The 20,770-nt window shown below is 41.5% G+C and overlaps 1 protein-coding gene across 1 annotated transcript in view; it reads right to left on the minus strand.

Moving 5' to 3' along the window:
• The window catches only part of pdia5 (protein disulfide isomerase family A, member 5), an 80,707-nt gene that overhangs the window by 21,663 nt on the left and 38,274 nt on the right, over positions 1–20,770 (minus strand). Inside the window, exons 7-11 of the mRNA XM_040034789.1 lie at positions 19,526–19,586; positions 17,763–17,830; positions 13,192–13,283; positions 8,725–8,796; positions 6,531–6,667 (exon numbers count right to left, since the gene is read on the minus strand). Coding sequence (XP_039890723.1) covers positions 6,531–6,667; positions 8,725–8,796; positions 13,192–13,283; positions 17,763–17,830; positions 19,526–19,586 — 430 coding nt within the window. The remainder of the gene's footprint in view (positions 1–6,530; positions 6,668–8,724; positions 8,797–13,191; positions 13,284–17,762; positions 17,831–19,525; positions 19,587–20,770) is intronic.

Here is a 20,770-nt window from a genome sequence, read left to right on the forward strand (position 1 = left end):
GGCTGATGAGACCAAATCTGGCAACGAGTGTGAGGGAATACCTTCCAAAAACGTCCTGGACTAAAACACTGTAGCATGGCTGATATGTTAAATGCAATAAAAGTTACAAGTTTTAAAACAAAAACGTCATTAGAGCCAATCTGTGATCAGGCTTCTGGAAACTTTTAGTAGATCATCAACCCCTCGTTATAAATCACAACAAATCTCAGTTTTACCAAAAAACCCTTTTTTTATCGAGAAGCAGAAGACACAATTTGCAGCATATAGCTTGCTGTAAATAAACCGTGCTTGATGTAAGCGGTACATTTAATGTTGCATGAGCAGTGAGTGACTAGCAAACATTTTATTTGTAGATTTAAAAACAATAAAAAAAAAAACCCCAACCAACTTTTAAATATATATAACACAGTAATTTATCACCCAGTGTACAAGACGCTTTGTCTTAAGATCTTATGAATATGCCGTTTGATCAGGGATGAGCGCTTGTGTGAATGTGCTCAGTGCTGTTGTGCATAGATGCATGAAACAAACTTGATGCTTTTCCAAACCTGTTAAATTGCCCTTGTCATAACAGTTCAGGAATTTCTTTCTTCAATATACAATGCAGCACTGGCGCAAGCTATAAATCAAGTGTGATATGCCTTGTGGGATAGAAAAGCTGCTTCTCTTTCAACTGAGTGACTGTAGTGTGTGATCATGCAGATTGTTTTGAGGCTTACCAGAGAACCAGAGTGACTACAAGGACTTTGTCTGACCCTTCAAAGCGATGAGTAAGAGACAAAAGCAAACGTCCGTCCTGTGCTCTGCGTCATCCCTGCTCGGCATTCGGGAAAAAGTGGTGCATAAGGGCCACGGTCGGTGTGTGTGTAGGGGAGGGCGGGAGCTTACAGGAAAACACAGAAATATTGCTGATTCAGAGTGTATGTGGGGGTGAAGAGATCAGAGTCAAAAAAATGAACACCCTGGCTCCACATCACTGCAGCTATTATATAAAAAAAAACAACAACACCAAAAAACAAAAACTGAAATGCACCGAAAAAGAGAGAAAGGTGAAAAAGTGTTTGTGTCACAGGAAACGTTACATGTGTTAGGACAACTCGTGTTGTAAGGTCAACTCGTCTGTGCCCACTGCAGGGGTCAGCTGGACCTGCGGCTGCTTCTGAACCACCCGTTAAGCCAGCCAAAGCCCAATCGTCTGGGACCAAACATTATCACGTCATTTACAGCTATATCAGCTGGAACAACAATCTGAACAAACAACAATGAGCAATGTTTGTTTTTGGTCCGGGGATGTAATGAGGCCGGCTCTGGGAAACAGAGGGTTCGTTTGGAGGTTTCGCTCCCCTGCTGTGCACCGTACAGAGGACGGTGAGAAAGGTGGACAAGAATGAAAGCTGATGGTGGTGTTTGGGAGGCCATTAATCTCACTCTGACAGCAGGGCCATTATGAAACTGCACCGAAGCTCCAATGCTGTGTGTGTGTGTGTGTGTGTGTGTGTGTGTGTGTGTGTGTGTGTGTGTGTGTGTGTGTGTGTGTGTGTGAGAGAGAGAGTGCGATTGTGTAATTGTGTGTAATAAATGTTTTGTCACGGTGTGAAATATGCATTTGATGTGTCACAGGTATGTGTGCGTGTGCGAGCTGAAAATGTTTGATGCCACTTGTTTCAGCTGACTGCCCTTGATTGGAGTGTGTGTGGGTGACTGGCTGCTGTCCACAGGGTGAGTCAAGTGCAGCACAAGCATCTGTGAAGCTGTGACACCACATCTGGAGAGGGAGGATTAGTCTGCTTTCAGCGCTGTTATGCACACTCAGGGTAAAAAAAAAAAAAAGAAAGAAAAAAAAAAAAAAAAAAAAAAAGCATTTTCTTACTTAAACAACTCCACAAACTAAAGACAAAATAATTCCTGAATCTATGTTGTGTAATCCATGGTGTCTGACGCTTTAGTAAATATCAATAAAAGCAAAACTATGAGAGTTTATTGCAGCTTTAAGCCTGAATAGGCAATTCAATATAAATGCAAAAACCCAGGTAAGACTGCACTCTTCAGCTTTCTTCCTCAGCAAAAGACAGAAACCGGAAATTTTAACTGTTCTTCTCTGACAATCAAATAAAACCTGCTTGAAAAGTCATTAATTCAAGTCAAACATGTATAATCAATGAAGTCCCAGTACTCTGCCCATTAAAATAACAATAACAACAACAATAAAACAAATAAAAAAATGCCATTGTCTCTTGTTTCTCTGGACCATTTCAAGCCCAGCTACTATTCTGAGACCGGTCCATGAAGTCTGACCAGGTTCTAAGTTTTGACCACTTGCATGTCTGCAGATGATTCAGTTCTGTTGGCTTCAACAGGTGGTGGAGTCGAGTTCACTCTGGTGCATTAGCGCCTCTAATTCTGAGGCAATGATCACGAGCTTTGGGTAGTGACCAAAAGACTAAAATCGTGGATACAAGTAGTGGAAACTGTTTTTTCTGAAGAGCACCTGGCTTTCTTCTTGGAGATGGGATGAATAGTTCAGTCATCTCGAGGGACAAAGAATGGACCCGCTACTCTTCCACATCGAAAGGAGCCAGCTGAAACTAGGATGGCTTTTGGGCATCTCCTGGGCGAGATGTTCCAAGCCAGCAAAGACCTGGGATGACCCAAGAAACACTGGAAAGATGAAATCTCTCTGCTGGCAGAGGGAGATTTGGGCTTCTCTGCTTAGGCTACTACCTCCTTGTCCCAGACAAATGGGAGAAAATCGATGGATAAAGGAGAAATCAACTTTTATTTATATATATTTAAATATATATATTTATATGAGGGCTTTGTCTCTGGCTACAAGCCAAAGACACAACAATAGAGCCTGCAGGGTCCATATGCACCTTGTTTTTTTCCTAATTTTGTTAATTATGCTCTGTGAATTCATCCCCCAGGATGACGCTGTCAACGCCATATTTTCCTGTAACCTCAAGGGTTTAGGGAAAGGGAACGTGAACTGTGGTGCATGCCAAAATACAGCACACCCAAAACACTTTTTCACTTATCACCCGTTTTGCTCTCCAAATCTAGCTTCCATTGTTTTGAAACACTGGAGTTATCCAGTATTGGCGCATGTGTAGGTAGACAGAAAGGAATGATCCAAACAGAACAGCCACACAGGAAGTCTCAGGACTGTAGGACTGCTTCCATTTTAATGTTTGGAGTCCTGGAATAATTACATATGACCTGTATTATCATACCTCATACACAGCTTGTGTTGACACTTGTGCTTTGCATTAACCCTTATCTAAATTACACAATTGAGAAAACTATATTAACATCTTTAATGGCAACTCATTTTGAACTGATGCCTGTTTTCTATAGTTTTGACAGTTTACACTCTTCTGGGAAAACTAAAAACTACTACAAAAGTATGGAGTGTGTCTGTGGGAATGTACACATTTAAAAGCATTAAAGAGATCAAAGCCAGGATCAAAGCAATCAAGCAGTTTAGTTGTAAACGACAACTCGAACCCAGACTTGCACAGTAAGTGTCCATATTCAAGGTTTGCAGCTGCAGTGCAATGCAAATGCTTTTTGTCTATACTCATGTGCATCAATAGTTCTTTAGTGAAACTGCTAGAGTTAATTTACATACAGGGTTTAGTATTGCAAAATATTACTGAGTTTTAGCAGGGAATGACGAGACGGGGGATGTAGCGGGTCCACCCGCAGTGTTAGTATCACGGATATGTTTTTAATCACAGCTGGGGCTCCTGTTTGCCCTTTGGACTGAGTGCAGTGCTCCCAGCAACCAGGCGGTATGAAGCTCTGCAGCAAGTATCAGATCAAATGTGAAAGCAATGAATCCTTGTTATAGTTAAAGCTAAGTTTAAAGGATCCTATTTATACTGATTAGTTTATTTTAACAGAGGCGAGTCTAAAATGAGCACAGAGGGAGGGCAGCAGCTACAGAGAAGAAAGAGAGTACAGGGGTAAACAGCAGGAGGTGGTGATGTGATCCAAAGCATACAGGTAGCTAAAAAAAACAAAGGTCAAAAACAGTCAAATCAAATTGAATAAATTTCCATTATTTAAAAAAAAAAAAAATGTGTGTGATACATTTACTGATTACAAAAGCTATTTTTGGCCTCCCCCTCACACGCAGGAGGGCTTCACAAAAGCAAAGCAATCTGGGATCTAAGCTACTGAACAGAAAACTGGCATGTTTACAAAGTTCTGTGTAACAACAGAAGTATGTTGCGTGAATAAAGATGACAAGCAGGCTTATGTCAGCCACATGGAAACAATGAAGTGTTGGTTTGCGAAGATGAGCTCGTGTGCGAGCGAGCTGGGCAAAAGAGCGAAACTTACTGCAGCCGCTTTGTCTTTGAGTTTGTTCTCCATTTTTCAATCGGCCTTCGGTTACTTTATCCAGCTGATTGTTAATACTGAGCATGACAGTCAAACAGTGATGTTACTTATCTGACTAAACAACAGTTCGACCCAAGAGGACGTGCGAGAGCACAATGTTATCCAGTGCAGGAAGGAATGAGGAGCTCCTCTGACAGGCTGCTGAAATCATTCGCTCCATGTATTAATATATACAAGTACCACATGTGCTGCATTATCTGACTTGATTACATTAACGATTCCTTCACTACGACCATCATGGGCTTTGTAAGTGATTTTGAACCTAAACTCCATCTTTTCATGGGACCACATTCAATAACAGCCTCAACAACGACCCTTCCTACAAATGTTACTAGTTTCCACTGAGATGGGGATTTTTGTGAAGATTTTACTGGTTCTTCTACTCTGACTCGTATCATTTTTATCAATTCAGTACTTTAACAAACCCCCATAAAGGGAAACCATAAAGAAAGCAGCTAACAGCTAGCAGGAACGGGGCGACCCAAGACTAGAGAAAGTCAATGACATTCAGTGACTTTAAGCGACTATGAGTGCAGAGTTAGCTTGGACTGAGGCTTTAGTGTAAAATGTCATTTAGTTTCAGTTTGAATTACTTCAGTTTTAATCAACTAAGTATACGGTGGCCCTGAGAGGCCAAACGGATTGCAACTTAAGAAAACACCAGCAATAAGAAAAACACTGCAAAAGGGGGAGACAATAACCTGACGGACCAGTTGCAGGAACCAAAACATGCTAGGTAAGTGTGTTTTAATCTCATGATTCATATACTACTGGATTTTTAGGCTAATAGTCAGGCTAACACACTGACCTCTCATCTGTTCTTTCCTCACAAAAATGATAGATCCTCCACTTCACTGTCTCCCAGCGCAATTCTTAGCATATTTTGGTTCCTGCAACTGGTCCGTCAGGTTATTGTCTCCCCAGAAACAATTCCCTTGTGCTTTTGGAAATATGTTTTTTCCCCATTTCCGTTTTTGTTTTTTTTTTTCTCTCCTGTTTCAGTTTTTCTCATTTCCGTTGTGTTTTGTGTGCTTTTGCAGCATTTTTCTTATTGCTGGTGTTTTCTTAATTTGCAGTCTGTTTAGCATCTCAGAGCCACCGTATAAGTATGAAACGATTATATTAGACTAAACTATAAAATGTTAAAATCCACACGCTTTACAAAGCTTCTTATTTTCCTTAATGTCAAATGTGGAATGTGTCCATATGTATGCTCTTTCTCCCAAGTGTTGATATTTTGTTACATTTTCATGAGAAACAGTGAGAATGGGAGTTAGCTGTTTGTCAGGGCAGATTAAATCTGCGCGTCTGACCTTACTGCGCAGGAAGATTACTTTCGATAAGATTACTTCAACTTAGATTACTTATTGTGGTTATTTTTAATCATTAACCTACGTTTGTAAAATCAGTAAACAAGGTGTGGGCTGCTCTGGGCTGTTTAGCATACACATCCTACAGTAACTATAGCAACGAGAAAGGAAACGCAAGCTAGCCCTCTGACAACTGTGTCTTTGTGTCCGTTGGACTTTTTGCTAGATGTTTTGACAGACTGCTCATGTTTGCCCTTTACAAGCGAAAAACTTTTCTGGCAAAGCGTATCGTCAGAATTGAAGGTAGTCGAGTGTAACCGCAGTGCTTAACGGTTAATTCCCTCTGCCACTCTGTCTATACCCAGGGTGCATCTCTGCAGCAAGTGAGAGACAGCTGCCCTAACACACCAGCTCGAAGCGAGGCGGATCTATCTTCACGACGGCTAAAAGTGTGAAATATTTCACTTCTTTGGGTTCTGGCTTTGGGCCAAAAAAAACAAACGAACAAAAAAGTTTTGCCATCATATAAACGCTATAATTAACTGATGGTCCAATACTGATCAAACACTGAGTGAAAGAGAGCACCAAAAAGAAAGAAAAAGTGCTTCACTGAGTGCGAGTGCTGAAGTAACTTTTACGAACCCCTCAATTGTAACATGAGCGATTACATCACCCTTAACCAGTTTAAAAGAACTCTGGACCTCGCTTAAATTTAAAACGGCTCTTAGTGGGGAAAAAAGTGCATCATTTACATAACAATATTTTACGTGTAGCAGTTGATAAATATCGACCGTGCTCTTTTGCTCTTTTACTCACAAGGGGCGTAAAACATGACCAGGGCAGCAGGATGTTCCTCCAGGAAGCTGTCAAAGGACTCATCGGACAGGTGGAAGACCGCAGAGTCTGTCTCTGACCAGGGGACTTCAGGGGTCTTCGGCTGGGGGGGCTGAGGACTAAAACAGGAAGGGGGGGGGGGGGGGGGACAACAAGGGCAACAGAGGTGAGACTGAAAAGCAGAGACAGTCCAGCTTATGTGTAATCTGTGTAAAGAAAAATTAAATATAATCAGACACAGCTGCAGCCCACACTCCACCCAGTATGTCACAGAAGCGCACACGCACACACACATCTGGACAAAAGCAGCCCCACCTTTGTGGGTGTGGTGGAGCACACTGCTCCAGTTCCAAGAACGAGTGGATGTGGCTACAGCATAAACACTCACTGTTATACACGGCCCTCCTCTGCAGCATTTCCTCATCGTTACACGCTCTGGCCTGAGCCAGTGCACTGAAGCCAGCGAGGCTGATATATTTAACAACACCAGAACAGTGAAAACCGAGTGCTAAAAACAACCCTCCAGCAACGTCAACTATCTAATACACAGCTGTGATATATAAAAAGCTCTGGATCAAGGTTCATCAGGGAGTGATAACGCTTAAGATTTATCAGACGACATCTTTTGCTGCTCAGATATAATCGCCAAGGATACCAACTCTTACCTCTCCTTCTGTGTCCACTTTTTTATTCTTGACACTACACTTTCGATGAACAAATTCAGACTGCGCACCAAGCTGAGGTCAAGAGACTAAAGCGGAGTGTACAAAAGGAAGGGGCTTCACTAATTCAACAGAGTAGCTTCAGTACAGCTTCTGACTGCAACTGCTCTTGCTGGCAAAACCCCCAGAATACTTGTATTCATTACGGCAGGTGTAGGAATCCCGTCAGTGCAAACAGCAAAGGGCATTTCTCAGTCCAGTGAGAAAAGAGCGCAGAAAGCTACTGAGGTGGGTATTAAAAAAAAAAAAAAATCGGAGACAGCTGAATCTGAACAAAATGACAACATTAACATTTAGGATGTGAAGTTTGGCTGATAAATGAGAAAAGAAAAATAAATCAGCGGCTCAAAGTGCTACAGGAAGAGGACAATAGACTATTCTGGAAAAATCTCTGAGCACTGTTTACTTCAAACACCCCTTTTTTTTCGTTTTCGTGCAGCATCTCAGATGAAGAAAAAGAAAAAAAAAAAAAATGACACGAAAAACTGCAAATGTAATGGTGCTTGCAGGAGAGGCTTTTTCCACTTTCTCTCTTTCTTTTTTTTAAACCATATGGAACATATTCCTGTGAAAATCAGCTACGCTGGTGAAGGCAGACAGACTCTCTCCTGGAGCCTGCTTCTGCTCGAGTTAAAAAGATGTCCTCCTCACTGTCACCAAGTGCTTACACACTCGGCTTCCCTAAAATACTGTAAACTCTTACTTTTATTATGTGAAGCGCCTGGAGACTAGCTTCTATGTGCTGTGGTAGTTGTGTGCAGCACATTTAAGGACATGATTAGTTTAAAATTAATTAGATTTAATATATTAATTCAGTCATATTGTGCATATTAAGGTAACAAACTTTTTACTCAAATATAAGCTGCAATTAGACTTTTTAGCCAGCTGGCTCACTGCTTTTAAATCAGTCTCTGAGTCCTAAATAAACAAGTTAGTCAAAGTCTAGGAGTGGAGATGGTGAGTTCTGCCTCTGGGCTAATAAGAGCCCAGAGGCACACGGAGTACATCCCCTGCCAGTCTCGCTCCGTTTCCTGCGATAGCTGTGAAAGCCTTGCTCTGTGCCCTCTGGCTGCAGGCCTGTGGACAGTTGCGACTTTCCTGCCAGTAAGAGACGGAGGGGTTACGGGCAGAGTGTGAGCCAAGGTGAGAAAGAAAAATGAGACAGGAACGGAGCAGGTGTAGATTGATGACACTGTGGCAAGGTGAGTCAGGGTGAGCAGAGAGAAGAGCGTTTGTGAGAAAGAGCACAGCAAAAGGAAAAGGTGATGCCTGACATTTAAGATGTGTTTGTGTGTTTGTGGTGGGGGGGTACTTGTTAGAGGCAGAAGGTAGACTTGAGTTCAGAAGCTTCATCGTGTCTTTTTTATTAGTTAAAACTCCTCCGGGCGTCTTCAAGCCTCTGCTTGGTCCTACTTAAAATCGTCAGTAGATGAAGTGACAGGGACCATACTTACTTCTTCAACCAGTCTGCGATGTCCTTGGCTGTGGCGCCGTAGTTCTCGTAGTGGTGAAGGAACTTCCCCTTCCTAAGAGACAAAAGGAGCATGAAAACCAGATCGTCTCTGAAAGCAGACTTCAGCAACGGGCAGAGTGACGACTTGGCAATGTGAGTTTGAAAACCACTGCCAAAGACGTCTGTGATTTGACGCTTTTTGTAAACATAACAACTTGCATTACAGCAACATTACTGCATTTAATTTTAAAAACACACCCCACCCAAAACATGCCTTCTAAAAATCATCACCAGCAGTTCTTAAAGCTCAGCTCAATACTAATGGTCAGTGTGTTCAGTATGCTTTGCTTTTGGACTTATGAGATGGAGGAAAAAACCTTATTTTAAGGCAAAGTCTGCAAATCTTTTAAGCGGTTTATATCAGATTTATTGATTCTATGCATGCGGTATTACTTTGATAATAATGCCTCAATAAGTGCTGTTTTCAGTTATTTGGAAAGAAACTGACATATAAAACTTGCAAAGGTTTTTCTTTTAAAAAAAACGAACAAATACTGAACTTTTGGATCTTTTTGGATGTTTTTCAAGCTAAAACCGAGTCAAAATGAAATGACTTATTTTCTGAGATGCATCTTTTGATCAGCAGTTCTTGTTAGATGAGGCTGAAACAACATCTCAGTCAGGACTGAAAAAGTCGTGTCGCAGTAATCCAGGTCATGTGCGACAGGATCTTAAAAAAAAAAAAAAAACCCAGTTATGATGGCACCGAGTGTCTCTGACAAAGAGCTGAGTCGGGCCTTTCGCAACCAGTTCAAAGCCAGATGTTTTAGAGAGCTGTGTCTCTGACAAAAATTTTAACAAGATTGAAATTTCTTTTCTCTGTCTTGAAGTTCAGCTTAAAAAGTGCACATAAGGAATGCAAGTGACCCGACGTAATGCATTTGAAATGAGCTCAAGGCCTCTCTTCAGCCCCACAGTCTGAAAGACAGATTCAAAACCTAAGCAGATTTTCTTCATAGCAATGAGTTTATCTACTGCATTCACCGTGACTAAACCAAGGCTGGGAAGCGGACATGGCGGCTCAGCCCAATGTCGAAGGATCAATGTGGATAGTTACTGGCTCTGGGCAGGGTGATTTTGAAAACACAGAAGGTGGTGACGACTGCAGTTACAGCTCCCCAAATACAGAGCGGACACTATTAAAAGGTGATACATGATTACGCTCTGTGGATTTGGAGCTTAAAACTCGCATCTTAAGTAACCCGACTTCTGCGGCACAGAGTGGCTGCTTGGAATTCAATCAGCGAGATTTATGACCGACTCTATATTCTCTTGCTTTATCTCTGCTGCTGTAAAGTACACCGAAACCTTGTAGAAAAAGAGGAAATTTTAAATAAATGTCATTTAGCCAACAGTCTCTAGCATTTCCGTAAAAGGACGCGGCAAGGACAAAGGAGCCGAAAGACTTCCAGGTTTTTGTTTGAATATTCGACAGGAACTTGAGGTGTGCTGTAACTCTGGGGGAGTAAGCTTTCTTAATCTGTGTAACTGAAAACCTAAAAGACCTTGAAAACTTGGTCTTGCAAACGGGTGCAATGGAGAGATAACTCCGACGGTGCTGATGCTGATTTACCCTGCAGTGATTAGCTGCTGTTTATCAGTGAGGGGCTCATTACTGAAGCCAATGGGCTTGGATGGTCGTTAGCTAGCCGTGTGCTGACACTAATGCACTCGCAGCTAACGGACTGGCTCCGGCTCAGCTACACACAAGTGTGCTGGTCATGCCCGTGTACCTGCATACACACAGTACACACACGAGATAGAAAGAAGTGCACACAAACAGGAAGAAGGCAAGAGCCCACACACACACACACACACACACACCCACCAACCACAGAGGCACTTAATCAGTCCCGGTCTAATTAAAAGGCCAGACTGGAATGAGAGAGTGTTTAATGTGGAAATAGGGATGATAAAGCCAGTGCAGGAGACATAAAGAAGCAGAGCACGGTGGCACCCCAGTAGCCTCATATTTAGGGCGTGCCCCACAAAACAGCGATGCCTACGGGCTTGATCCCCAGCTGACCTTCACTGCATGACATAATTTCGCTGCTTTTCCTTCCAGGTGTCTATTTCTGGATTTGCATTGCAAGAAAAAAAAAATGCAAACATATTTTAAAAAAAAAACCCAAAACAAGCAGAGAACAGAGTGGGAGCACTTAGTTAACAACACTGTAAATATGTGGACAGTGCAGAGAGGCTCCAGCTGGGTGGGGTGGGGGTGGGGGTGTCTGCATTAACAAACACTATCAGTCACACTCTCTATTCCTGCTGCGTATGTGGCCGCAAGCTGTGATTTTGTGTGTCTATTCATATTTGGACACTAGCGCTGAGCACTAATCTGAAGTTATCAGATTGCCAGCAGCATACATTTCTCCAACACCTAAAAGAGAGTGCTAAATCAATGTCACATGTGGCCTTAAGGTGTTGTTAAAGATAACAAAAAAACTCTGCTACAGCATATTAAAAGCATTTACTTAGTCGACCATTTTAATAATTTAAAACGCTGCCTTTATTAGGACCAGAGGCAGTCTTTGCATAGACAACGGCGCTGTGTGAAACAATGCAACGGCTCGCTTCACATCAGAGGGCCGTGTTTGTGAAGACAGGGAGGCTGAAATAATGAAGGGCTGTCCAGTTTAAGAGCTAAACTTTACTCACTTACTGTTACAGTGCAGTGCATTGTTACAGGGCAAGCCGGTGAATTAGGCAATCAGAGTTTGTGCTTAAAAATTCTGCCTAATAATATTTTACTTGGCCCTTGAGCAGCGCTTAAAGTCCAAATGACCCTTGAAAGTCACAGATCTTCTCTACTACATACGCAAATGACTTTCGGGATCATAAGCCTTCCAATGACAGGTAACTACAATCTCACATTAACTAAATAAGCCCTGTCGAAATTGTCCGAAGAAACCTTAAGTTACTTGGTTCACTTTTTTATTAAGACAAAGTAGGCAACGCAACATTTCTCTGTTATGCTTGAATATTAGCTTTAAGTGGACCCGTTATGCTAATTTTCTGGCTCCACATTTTTATTCTCGGACTCTACAAAAGAAGTTTTTCCATGATTCACAAACCAAAACCATCTTATCATGAGCCTGCACTCTGAACAACACATTGTGATTCATCTCCATTTAAGATGATTTTCTCCTGGTTGGATGCCCCTTACGGAAGAGGATTACGGCCACTAAAAAAAAAAAAAAAAAAAAGTGGGCACGTCTTTTTTTTTTCTTCTTTTCCAGAATCCTGAGATTAAAGAAAAAATTTCTGAGAAAAAAGTCAGAAGTTTCTCAGAATTCTGAGAAAAAATAATTCGGAGGAAAAAGTCAAAATTCTCAGATTAAAGTCAGAATTCTGACTTTAATCTGAGAATTCTGTAAAAGAAGAAAAAATAAGACATGCCCACTTTTTTCCCCAGTGGCCCTAATTCTCTTCCGTAGCTCCTCGCAAAAAAACAAAACAAAATAAACAAATAGGTGGAGCTTCTCTCTGTGTCTCAGATGATCATATTAAACATATTCTTGGTGTTTAACATGATCATCCACCTTTGTATCAGTATACACCCTATGGCATGGCCACTGGGATGTGAAGGGTGGTGGACCTAAAGGGGCTACGGATATAAGAAATTGCCCTGAGGAAGGTAACAGTGCAGATCCTGGAATGAGTGACTGACTGATGGAGATTGTTCAAACACCACAGTGCAACACAGAGTAACGTTTTTGGAAGACAGTTACTTTTGTTACGCATTGTCAACATGATGAAGAACTGCAACTCAAGATCAATGGGCTCCATGAGCTTGCCCAAACCTCTGAAGTGAAGGCTGTGAGAGTGGAAGCTGGGCTTCCATGAGTTCACAGTTAGAGCCATTTATCTAGTGAGACCGAAGCCCAAACTTCTTTGCATCCCTGGTGGCCAATATCTCTGTACCCTAGAGTGACGTCAGATGAATGATTTAGTGCCTATTTGCAGAGTGGTTCAGTGACTGTGGCAATAAATATATGTTCAAGCAGGACTTTAAACACTTTAAATGCCAAGAATTGTTTTATTTTTTTGGTCAAGCAACTAATTATCCCTTCAGTTTTACATCACTGCTAACCATACACCAACACCCATGTGTTCTCCTTATTCCCTGATAGTAGCAACCACCTCCTGTGAGTGTACATTTTCAAGGATGAGGCCAGAGGATCCCAAAGTTCATCAGAAACTTTCTCCTTTGCACCTGCACGAAAGAACTGCAAACCTTAAGGGGTCACCTTTGCAAGCTGCGAGTCTGCTGCCATCATGCCTGCTTGCTGTTTAAATGGGCAGAGACTGCACTTTCTATTTGAAGTGGCCCTACTCTGATGTTTTGAGCTTTGGAAGTCAGGGACTAAGCCTAAAAAGAAACGGATGAGAGGACTCTACTCACTCAAAGTAGCAGAAGGTTGGGTAGCCTTTGACGCCGTACTCCTGCTTAAGGCCGTCGAACTCAGCTGGGTGCACATTCATTCCTGCTAGGACCTTAAGAAAAACGATATGAAAGGGAAAATGAGACATGGGCCATCAAAGATGTGAAGAAAAATGACGGCAGAGAGAGAAAAGAAATAGCAAGAACATCAAACATCGAGACAGGTCAGTCGTCATCGGCGGGCTCCAAACTGAACAAAGACGGATTACTCCAAGTGTGAACTGTGAAACAACACAGGTGCAATGACTGTTAATTAGCAGGCTGTAATCAAACACCACCGCTATAAACTTCCTGCTGACTTTTTAATTGAAAAGACAGAATATGATTTGTCTGAGCTATATTAAAAAAGGAATCACAATTTATTTTAGACACCCACATAAAGAAAATATGTGCAGGATCCCGCTCGGTGTACTTGATAAATGAACTGTTAAGCATGGTATGTCTAGCATAGCAGAAAATTACTTTAACTGTTAGAAGTACAATACTGTGTGAAAGTCTTGAGTAGGGATGGGTACCGGTAGGGCTGCACGATTAATCGTTAGAAAATCGCGATCTCGATTCATACTTATGTGCGATCTCATTTCCAAATGACAACAATTTAAAAAAAAAAAAAAAAAGACGACGACGACTGTACCGCATTTTGATCCGGGACGTAATCTGCATGAAAACAAGCGCTCACTCTTCCTGCTCAACAAATGACAAGGGCGGAGCCTTATACCACGTGATACAGAAGCTGTGCTGTGTGATGCTAAAATTAGCAGGGAAAAAACAACGGAGAGCACGTCAGGGATGACGAGAAAGTGACAGGAGAAAATCCGTCCCGGTCAACCACCCAAACATCAATAACGGGAACCTTATACAGCGCTTCCCTATACACGTCGAACTCCCGCAGGCACAAAGAAATTACGGAGGCTATCACTTATCACCTGACTAAAGATATGGCTCCCATCAACACTGTGCAAAACGAGGGATTTAGGAAAATTATCAACACCCTAGACAAACGCTACACAGTGCCGTCCCGCAACTATTTTTCTATTGTTGCACTACCTGCTCTATACACGCAGTGTCGAGCAACGGTGGAGACGGAATTTCAAGCAGTACAACATTTTGCGGCAACAACAAAACGTGAGACATTTGTTGTTTTTATGTTTATTTATTGTTTTTATGTTCAGTCTCAACTGTTACGAAGTTGATGTGCAGTTAATAAGTGCAATAAATATTTATACTGGAAAAGAAAATCGTGAGAGAATCGTGATCTCAATTCTAAGCCAAAAAAAATCGTGATTCTCATTTTATGCAAAATCGTGCAGCCCTAGGTACCGGTATCCGGTGCCGTTCTGACATAAACGGTAGTAACCAGACCGAAAGGCAGCGCACATTTCGGTGCTTTTTTTTTTTTCCTGAGATGTCATACACTTTGGATTCCAGCCAATCACTTTACCTTTCTGAGGATAGTAGGTGGGCCCAGGTACGTACTTTCTTTTAGAGCAGAGCTACAGATTAAAAACGCCCAAGGCGAAGCGGTCAAAAGTCTGGCTGTACTGGCTGGACCAAAGAAAAAGTGGAACACAACTAAACATGAGAGGTTTTTGGACAAAGTTTGTGTTTTTTCCATTGATTAAGCGCTGCTTCCAGCCAAGAGTGATACCATAGATGCCCTATAGCTGCAGAAAAGGCTAACATTGTTATCGTTTTACAAAAAAACAACTAAACATGAGAGGTTTTTGGACAAAGTTTGTGTTCTCCATTCTTTAAGCACCGGTTCAGCACCGTTTAAGCACCGGCACCGTTTCAAAAGTACCGGTTTGGTACTGGTATCGGATAAAACCTAAACGATACCCATCCCTAGTCTTGAGCCACTATTCGTTTATTTCCATTTTTCTTCCAAGCAGCCAGGCTTTCTCCAGGGTTTCTACAGATCATCTAAAGGTTTTCTTAAGACATTGGATGCTTTTTCACTCATTTTCAGTCCAATTCTTATACCGGACTACTTTTAGAGGAATGTTGTTTTTCCTTTGTTAAGCGCCTTTGCGCAGACCTACGAATCACTTCAGCATTAAACAGGCAACGGGGAGATAAGGCTGAAAATCAGTGGCAACAGGGCTGATGGAGTGATGAATCCAAAGTAGTAGTTTTGGTTTCAAATCGTTGTCAGTCAGTAGACAGGCTCAACAGTGAGTGTCTACAGTCATCTGTAGAACACAGTGGAGGCTCTTTGTGGTTTAAAGCTCCAGAAAAAAAAAAAAAATCATGAACTTGATGAAGTACCGTCAGATCTAGAAAGCACCTGATTGGTGCCATTGTGTCATTTTTCAGCACGACCTCAGTGCCATGATCATCATGTTGATATTTTAAAAAATATTATTTGTTATTTACTGTCTTTATTATCATTCTCATTAACTTCCTCTCTCACATATCTAATTTATTCTTAGTGCTGATTGGCTGCCGAAGGCTCGCCAGATGGAAAAAAAAAAACAAAAAAAACCCAAAGAAGGTGGAGGATGGTGGTTTGTAACTGCCATCTTGACCTCCATCAGCACCGATGCTCTTACAGCTTTGTTTATTATTAGACACAAGTTGAGCCGTTTGTGGTTTTGTGTCTATTCGTCTAGTTTACCAGAACTAGCCAGCTCTCATTTCTAGCCAACTAACTGGCTGGTTCATGGTCGTCCCTCTCTTCTGTTTGCTTTAGCTTTTTGTTCCTCTTTCTTCTTTGTTATATTTCACATTACTAAAAGCTAGTTGAATGGCAGCATGGTTTAGCCTTCCCTTGAGCCATGTAACACTGGCAATTATCCCAAACACACTGCCAATGAAGTAAAAGCATACCTGGATAGAAAAAGCACACACAGTGGGTCACTGTCAATCATGGACTGGCCTCCCCAGAGGCTGGACGTCAACATTAGTGAAGCAGTGTGCGATCATTTTGACAGAGAACACACATCCTAACAAAATGCACAGAAATGAGAGCTGGCTCAAGACTTCTGCACAGCATTCCATCTTATCATGTAATATTGTTTGGGGATAAAATAGAAAACATCATTATGTAACACGAGAGAATATTTTGTTTTTCAAAACGACCTCTAATTATATGCTGAGTAAAAATTAGCTCCAGATACAGTTGGCAACACTGACACGGTTGAGAGTCCCTAACTCCACTGCTTATGAGTAAAAAGTTCTGAAAATATTTCTCCAGTACAGAAGGTTATTTGATATAAATCAAACAGCTGGAGCATCCCAGGTTCCCTCTGTAATAAATATTGTACCAAACACAGCTCATGGCAAAAAAATAGCGAGAGGAATGTGTATGAGTCATGACAAACTCTATGCCTTATTCCCTTTTAAAGGACGGTGCTCTGATATGTGTCACAACCGGTACTGAGAGAGAACACAGAAGAAACCTAAAAAGCTGAAACAATACAATCAAAACACATCCCCACACGAATCTGTGTTTTTTCAGCTATTTCACCCTGACAAGATGCAGAACTTCAGACGTCACCTTTGTGCCTTCCTGTGCCACGACACGGAGGCGAGAAATGTGCGATACGACTTGGCTGACCACCAATTCAGCATTCACTTACAAACAGAAGTACAGGCGCACTCCCTCACCCTATCTCAGCCTCGCACACACGTGCACACACCCAAACAGTGTACCAGTTCCCAGCTAAGAGGCTTAAATGTTCGCTACTCGAATGCATGCTTGATGATGAAACAAACATGCAGTTAATTATCTTTTCATGTGATCCTTGAAGGACAAGTGTTTATGAGATAATATTTTTCTCATGCAAACGACACGAATACTGTTAAAAATAATAATTTAAAAAAAAAGACTAAAGAAACTTTCCCACCAGTGATGAAAACTACAGGAAAAAGTAGTCAGGGCCTAAACTAGTGCTGTCAGCGTTAATCTCGTTAAAATGACATTAACGTGGCAAATCTCTGTTAGCTCGTTAACGCTGCACGGCGTCAACACGTTAGCACACAGGGCGATCTGCGTTAACTCTCTAACGGAGATTTGCCGCGTTAATGCGGTTATGGCGTCAACGTCATTTTAACGAATGTAATTTTAACAGCACTACTCTAAACATGTAAATTATGTACATATAAGAAACATAACACGGTCTGCCGCTACAGCATATTCCTGTACATTGCTTAAAAATGCTAAAATCATTCAAAACATATTGCTGTGCAATCAAAACACAGGTAAAATCTTAATTAATCAGCAGAGAGAGGATCGGGACCTTCGAATTGCCTTTTAAAGGTCATCTGAGTTATTATGCTACTAAATCAACACATGGTGCAAAAGTTGATCAGGTACTGTGCCCGAGAGAGTCTTTGCAGGAAACACAACCTGCAGGAAATGCCTTATTTGGTCTGTCTGTACCTTTTGCAGATTTCACATCCCTGACATTCGCTGCTGACACATCTCATTTAATGCGCGAGCATCAAAGATGACTGGGCTGCAGATCAGAGACAGGTGATGCAACACAACAGTGGGCCCACTGACTGAGGGGCAGATTTAGCACACTTACATATTTCCCTTTTGTCTCCGTGGCCGCTTGCTGAAAAATGGGCTGCATTCTCTTACAAACGCCGCACCCTGCAACCAAAATACAAAGGAGAGAAGCAGAGGTTATTACAGAGAACTCAATGGGAACACTGCTCTGACAGCTATATGATAATCTATACGACTGTCAAAAGATTTTCCATCATCTGCTAGGAGATTTTTCCCCCTGGTAAACAGCAGCTCTCAGTATGCTATCTGCTGTGAAAGATATGATGCACTGAGGATAATCGAGCACAGCGCTTGGAAAAAAAAAACAAACAAAAAAAACAAAAATCCATGTGAAGTCTTTTCTATTGAACAACAATAAGAGGCAACAATTAACTGCGTGCTGAACAAAAACGACTGTTCTTATCCTGGCAAAGTGATCAGCAGGTCTGACGTTCAGACAGGCTTAATTGTTTAACAATTTTGCCAAACAAAGAGCGACAGCGATAATCTGTTGCTTTATTTCTAGTTTATATTCTTAGAAAGTGAAATTATTATTTTTTGTTTTGCATGGACTGATCAATGAACAAAACAAGTAATTTTAAGCAGTGGATAAAAGACCTGGCAACACGCGGGTTGTTTTAAAAGCGCTCTGTTATTTTAGAACTTTGCATCCGATTTGTGTTTGTAATAGTGGAGTTAACCAGCAAAGAAGGATCTCCTTAGTTGGAGTCCTTTTTTCTCCACATTATAAAACACGTGTAGTACATCGAAAGATGAGACAGTTAGGGCTGTGCGATATGACCAAAATCTCAAATCCCAATATAAGAATTCTATCGTCCCGATAACGATATAAATCACAAAAATGTAACATTTTCTGTAAATTCTGTGAATCTCGGGCAGCTCGACTTGCGGGAAGTGTTTCCAGCTGCGTGTCATGTAGCTGGAGTCGAGTGTTTTAACCGAGGCATGAAACGATACATTTTTAGACATAAGTTGTAAAGGCCGCCGTTTTCTTTGTGAGTATTTATTACACGGCGTGCTGCGGGGAAAAGCCTGTTCTAACGTTTGAGTCTAAAGTCTATTTTTTAGCACCTGGCGGCTTTTTTACTTCTCATCCGTAAATAATCTGCTCTTTCACGTGATTCAGTTTATTTTGAAAAGTCTGAACAGGATCTTGAGCTTTATTGTGAAAGGTTTATGTGGTACATAAACAAGCGGACACGCGATGGTGTTACCGTCGTTGTTGCTAACGACAACGCATAAAAACAGGCGCTTGTCTGTCAGTAGTGTGGTTATATTAAATATAAGAGAAAGAGAGAACTTTAAGAAATTAATATAGCCACTACAGTGACCATCAAAATGATGAAAAAAATATTGCCATAAACAGTTTATTTTGCGACACCACAAAACAAACGATAGTGTAAAATGAAACGATAGATGTTTTTATATCGTCATCCGATATATATCGTTATATCAAACAGCCCTAAGACAGTGTGTCATGTTTGCCAGGTGCCATAAATATATATATATAATCAGATTGCAGTATTGATTACAACGGTGTAGTATTACCAAGCAAACTCTAGTTTATTGACCTATTCCCCAAACTGTACTCTCTCCCCCGGTTTAGACACCTTATAAAGTGAGTTAATGTAATATTTGAGGACAATAATAGCTACTCTTGTTTTTCCAGACATACTGTTTCCCACAATATGTGCAAGCAGGATAGCAAAATGAGCACTGCTTGTCCCAGTTATTGTGAGCTGCTAACACTGCAGGAACAACGTAATAATGCAGACTCACAGGGAGCATAGAACATCATGAGGACCGGCCTCTCTTCTTTCTTCAGCAGCTTCCTGAAGTCCTTCGAGAGCGAGGAGGGAACAAGAGATGAGTCAGGATGCTTTTCAGCAAAACACATGTATATACAACACACACGATAGCTTGATTCCTCTAATAGTGTGCTCCATGTTGGATTTCTGAAATTCTCTCTCACACTCTTTGGTTTAAAATAGCAAATCATGACATCATGTTATTTCAGCTTTGTATTCGACCGTGTGTGAGAGTTATTCATCACATTAATCACAGAAAAAGGAAAGGGAGGACTTTCTTCTTTGGACAGCAGGCACATCAGCCCCCCATACCAGTTTCCCCGTTTTCATCATCACTTTCATGAGCTCAGCTACTTCCAAAAAACATAAAAATCACACATTCAGCACAATCTTTTGTTAACACATTCAACAAGCCTCAGGGTGAGAGCAGGCGATAACCAGGTCCCTCGTTCTTCAAATGAAAGGAGGGTTACTGTGTTATGCTCGCCTTTGTTTTCTGTTACACATGTACTTTTACAGTGGTGGGTGCTCAGATTTCAAGCTGCTTTAATCATTTTTTAATCATCAGTAACATGGACATCTCAGGCACAAAGCTCTGGCTGTGAGAACAGAATTTTCCAGCTGCTATTTAAACCTTCTGTTTGCGAGGGGCAGCCAATCAGAAGACAGCTGGCTTAAAAAGAGTGTGGGGCTAATTGGAAAGGAGCTAATCAGCTTCTTTAAGACTGGGCTACAACAAGGTGCAGAATGAGACAAATATTTATTACCAGTTTCTCTATGTCTGTAGTTCAGGAGACTAAACAGATCATCTGCTAATCAGAAGGTTGGTAGTTCAATCCCTGGCTGCTAAAGTCTGCAAAGTGACCAAGTATCCTTGGGCAAAACACTGAACCCTGAGTTAATGTTAGAAAAGCGCTGTAAAAGAGCCAGTCCATCTACCATTACTACCGATCCACATCATCACATAAACCACGGTGTGAAAATAGGTATAGGTCAGGGATGAAACCACTGTGAGACCTTGCCCCACCTCATCGTGTGAACTATTCAGATCACCTGATGCAAAGCGTGAGCAGCCATTGAAGCACCTGGGAAGGGATCTCAAGCTTGCCTTGACAAATCAAGTCCAGTTGTCTTCTTTTGCTCAAGCTCTCAAGACTATAAAATGAATAAGGATCATGCAAAGTGGCTATAGTCCAAAAACAAAGGTCTTTCTAAA

The sequence above is a fragment of the Simochromis diagramma genome, unplaced genomic scaffold, assembly GCF_900408965.1.
Source record: "Simochromis diagramma unplaced genomic scaffold, fSimDia1.1 OVJJ01000091.1, whole genome shotgun sequence".
NCBI lineage: Eukaryota > Metazoa > Chordata > Actinopteri > Cichliformes > Cichlidae > Simochromis > Simochromis diagramma.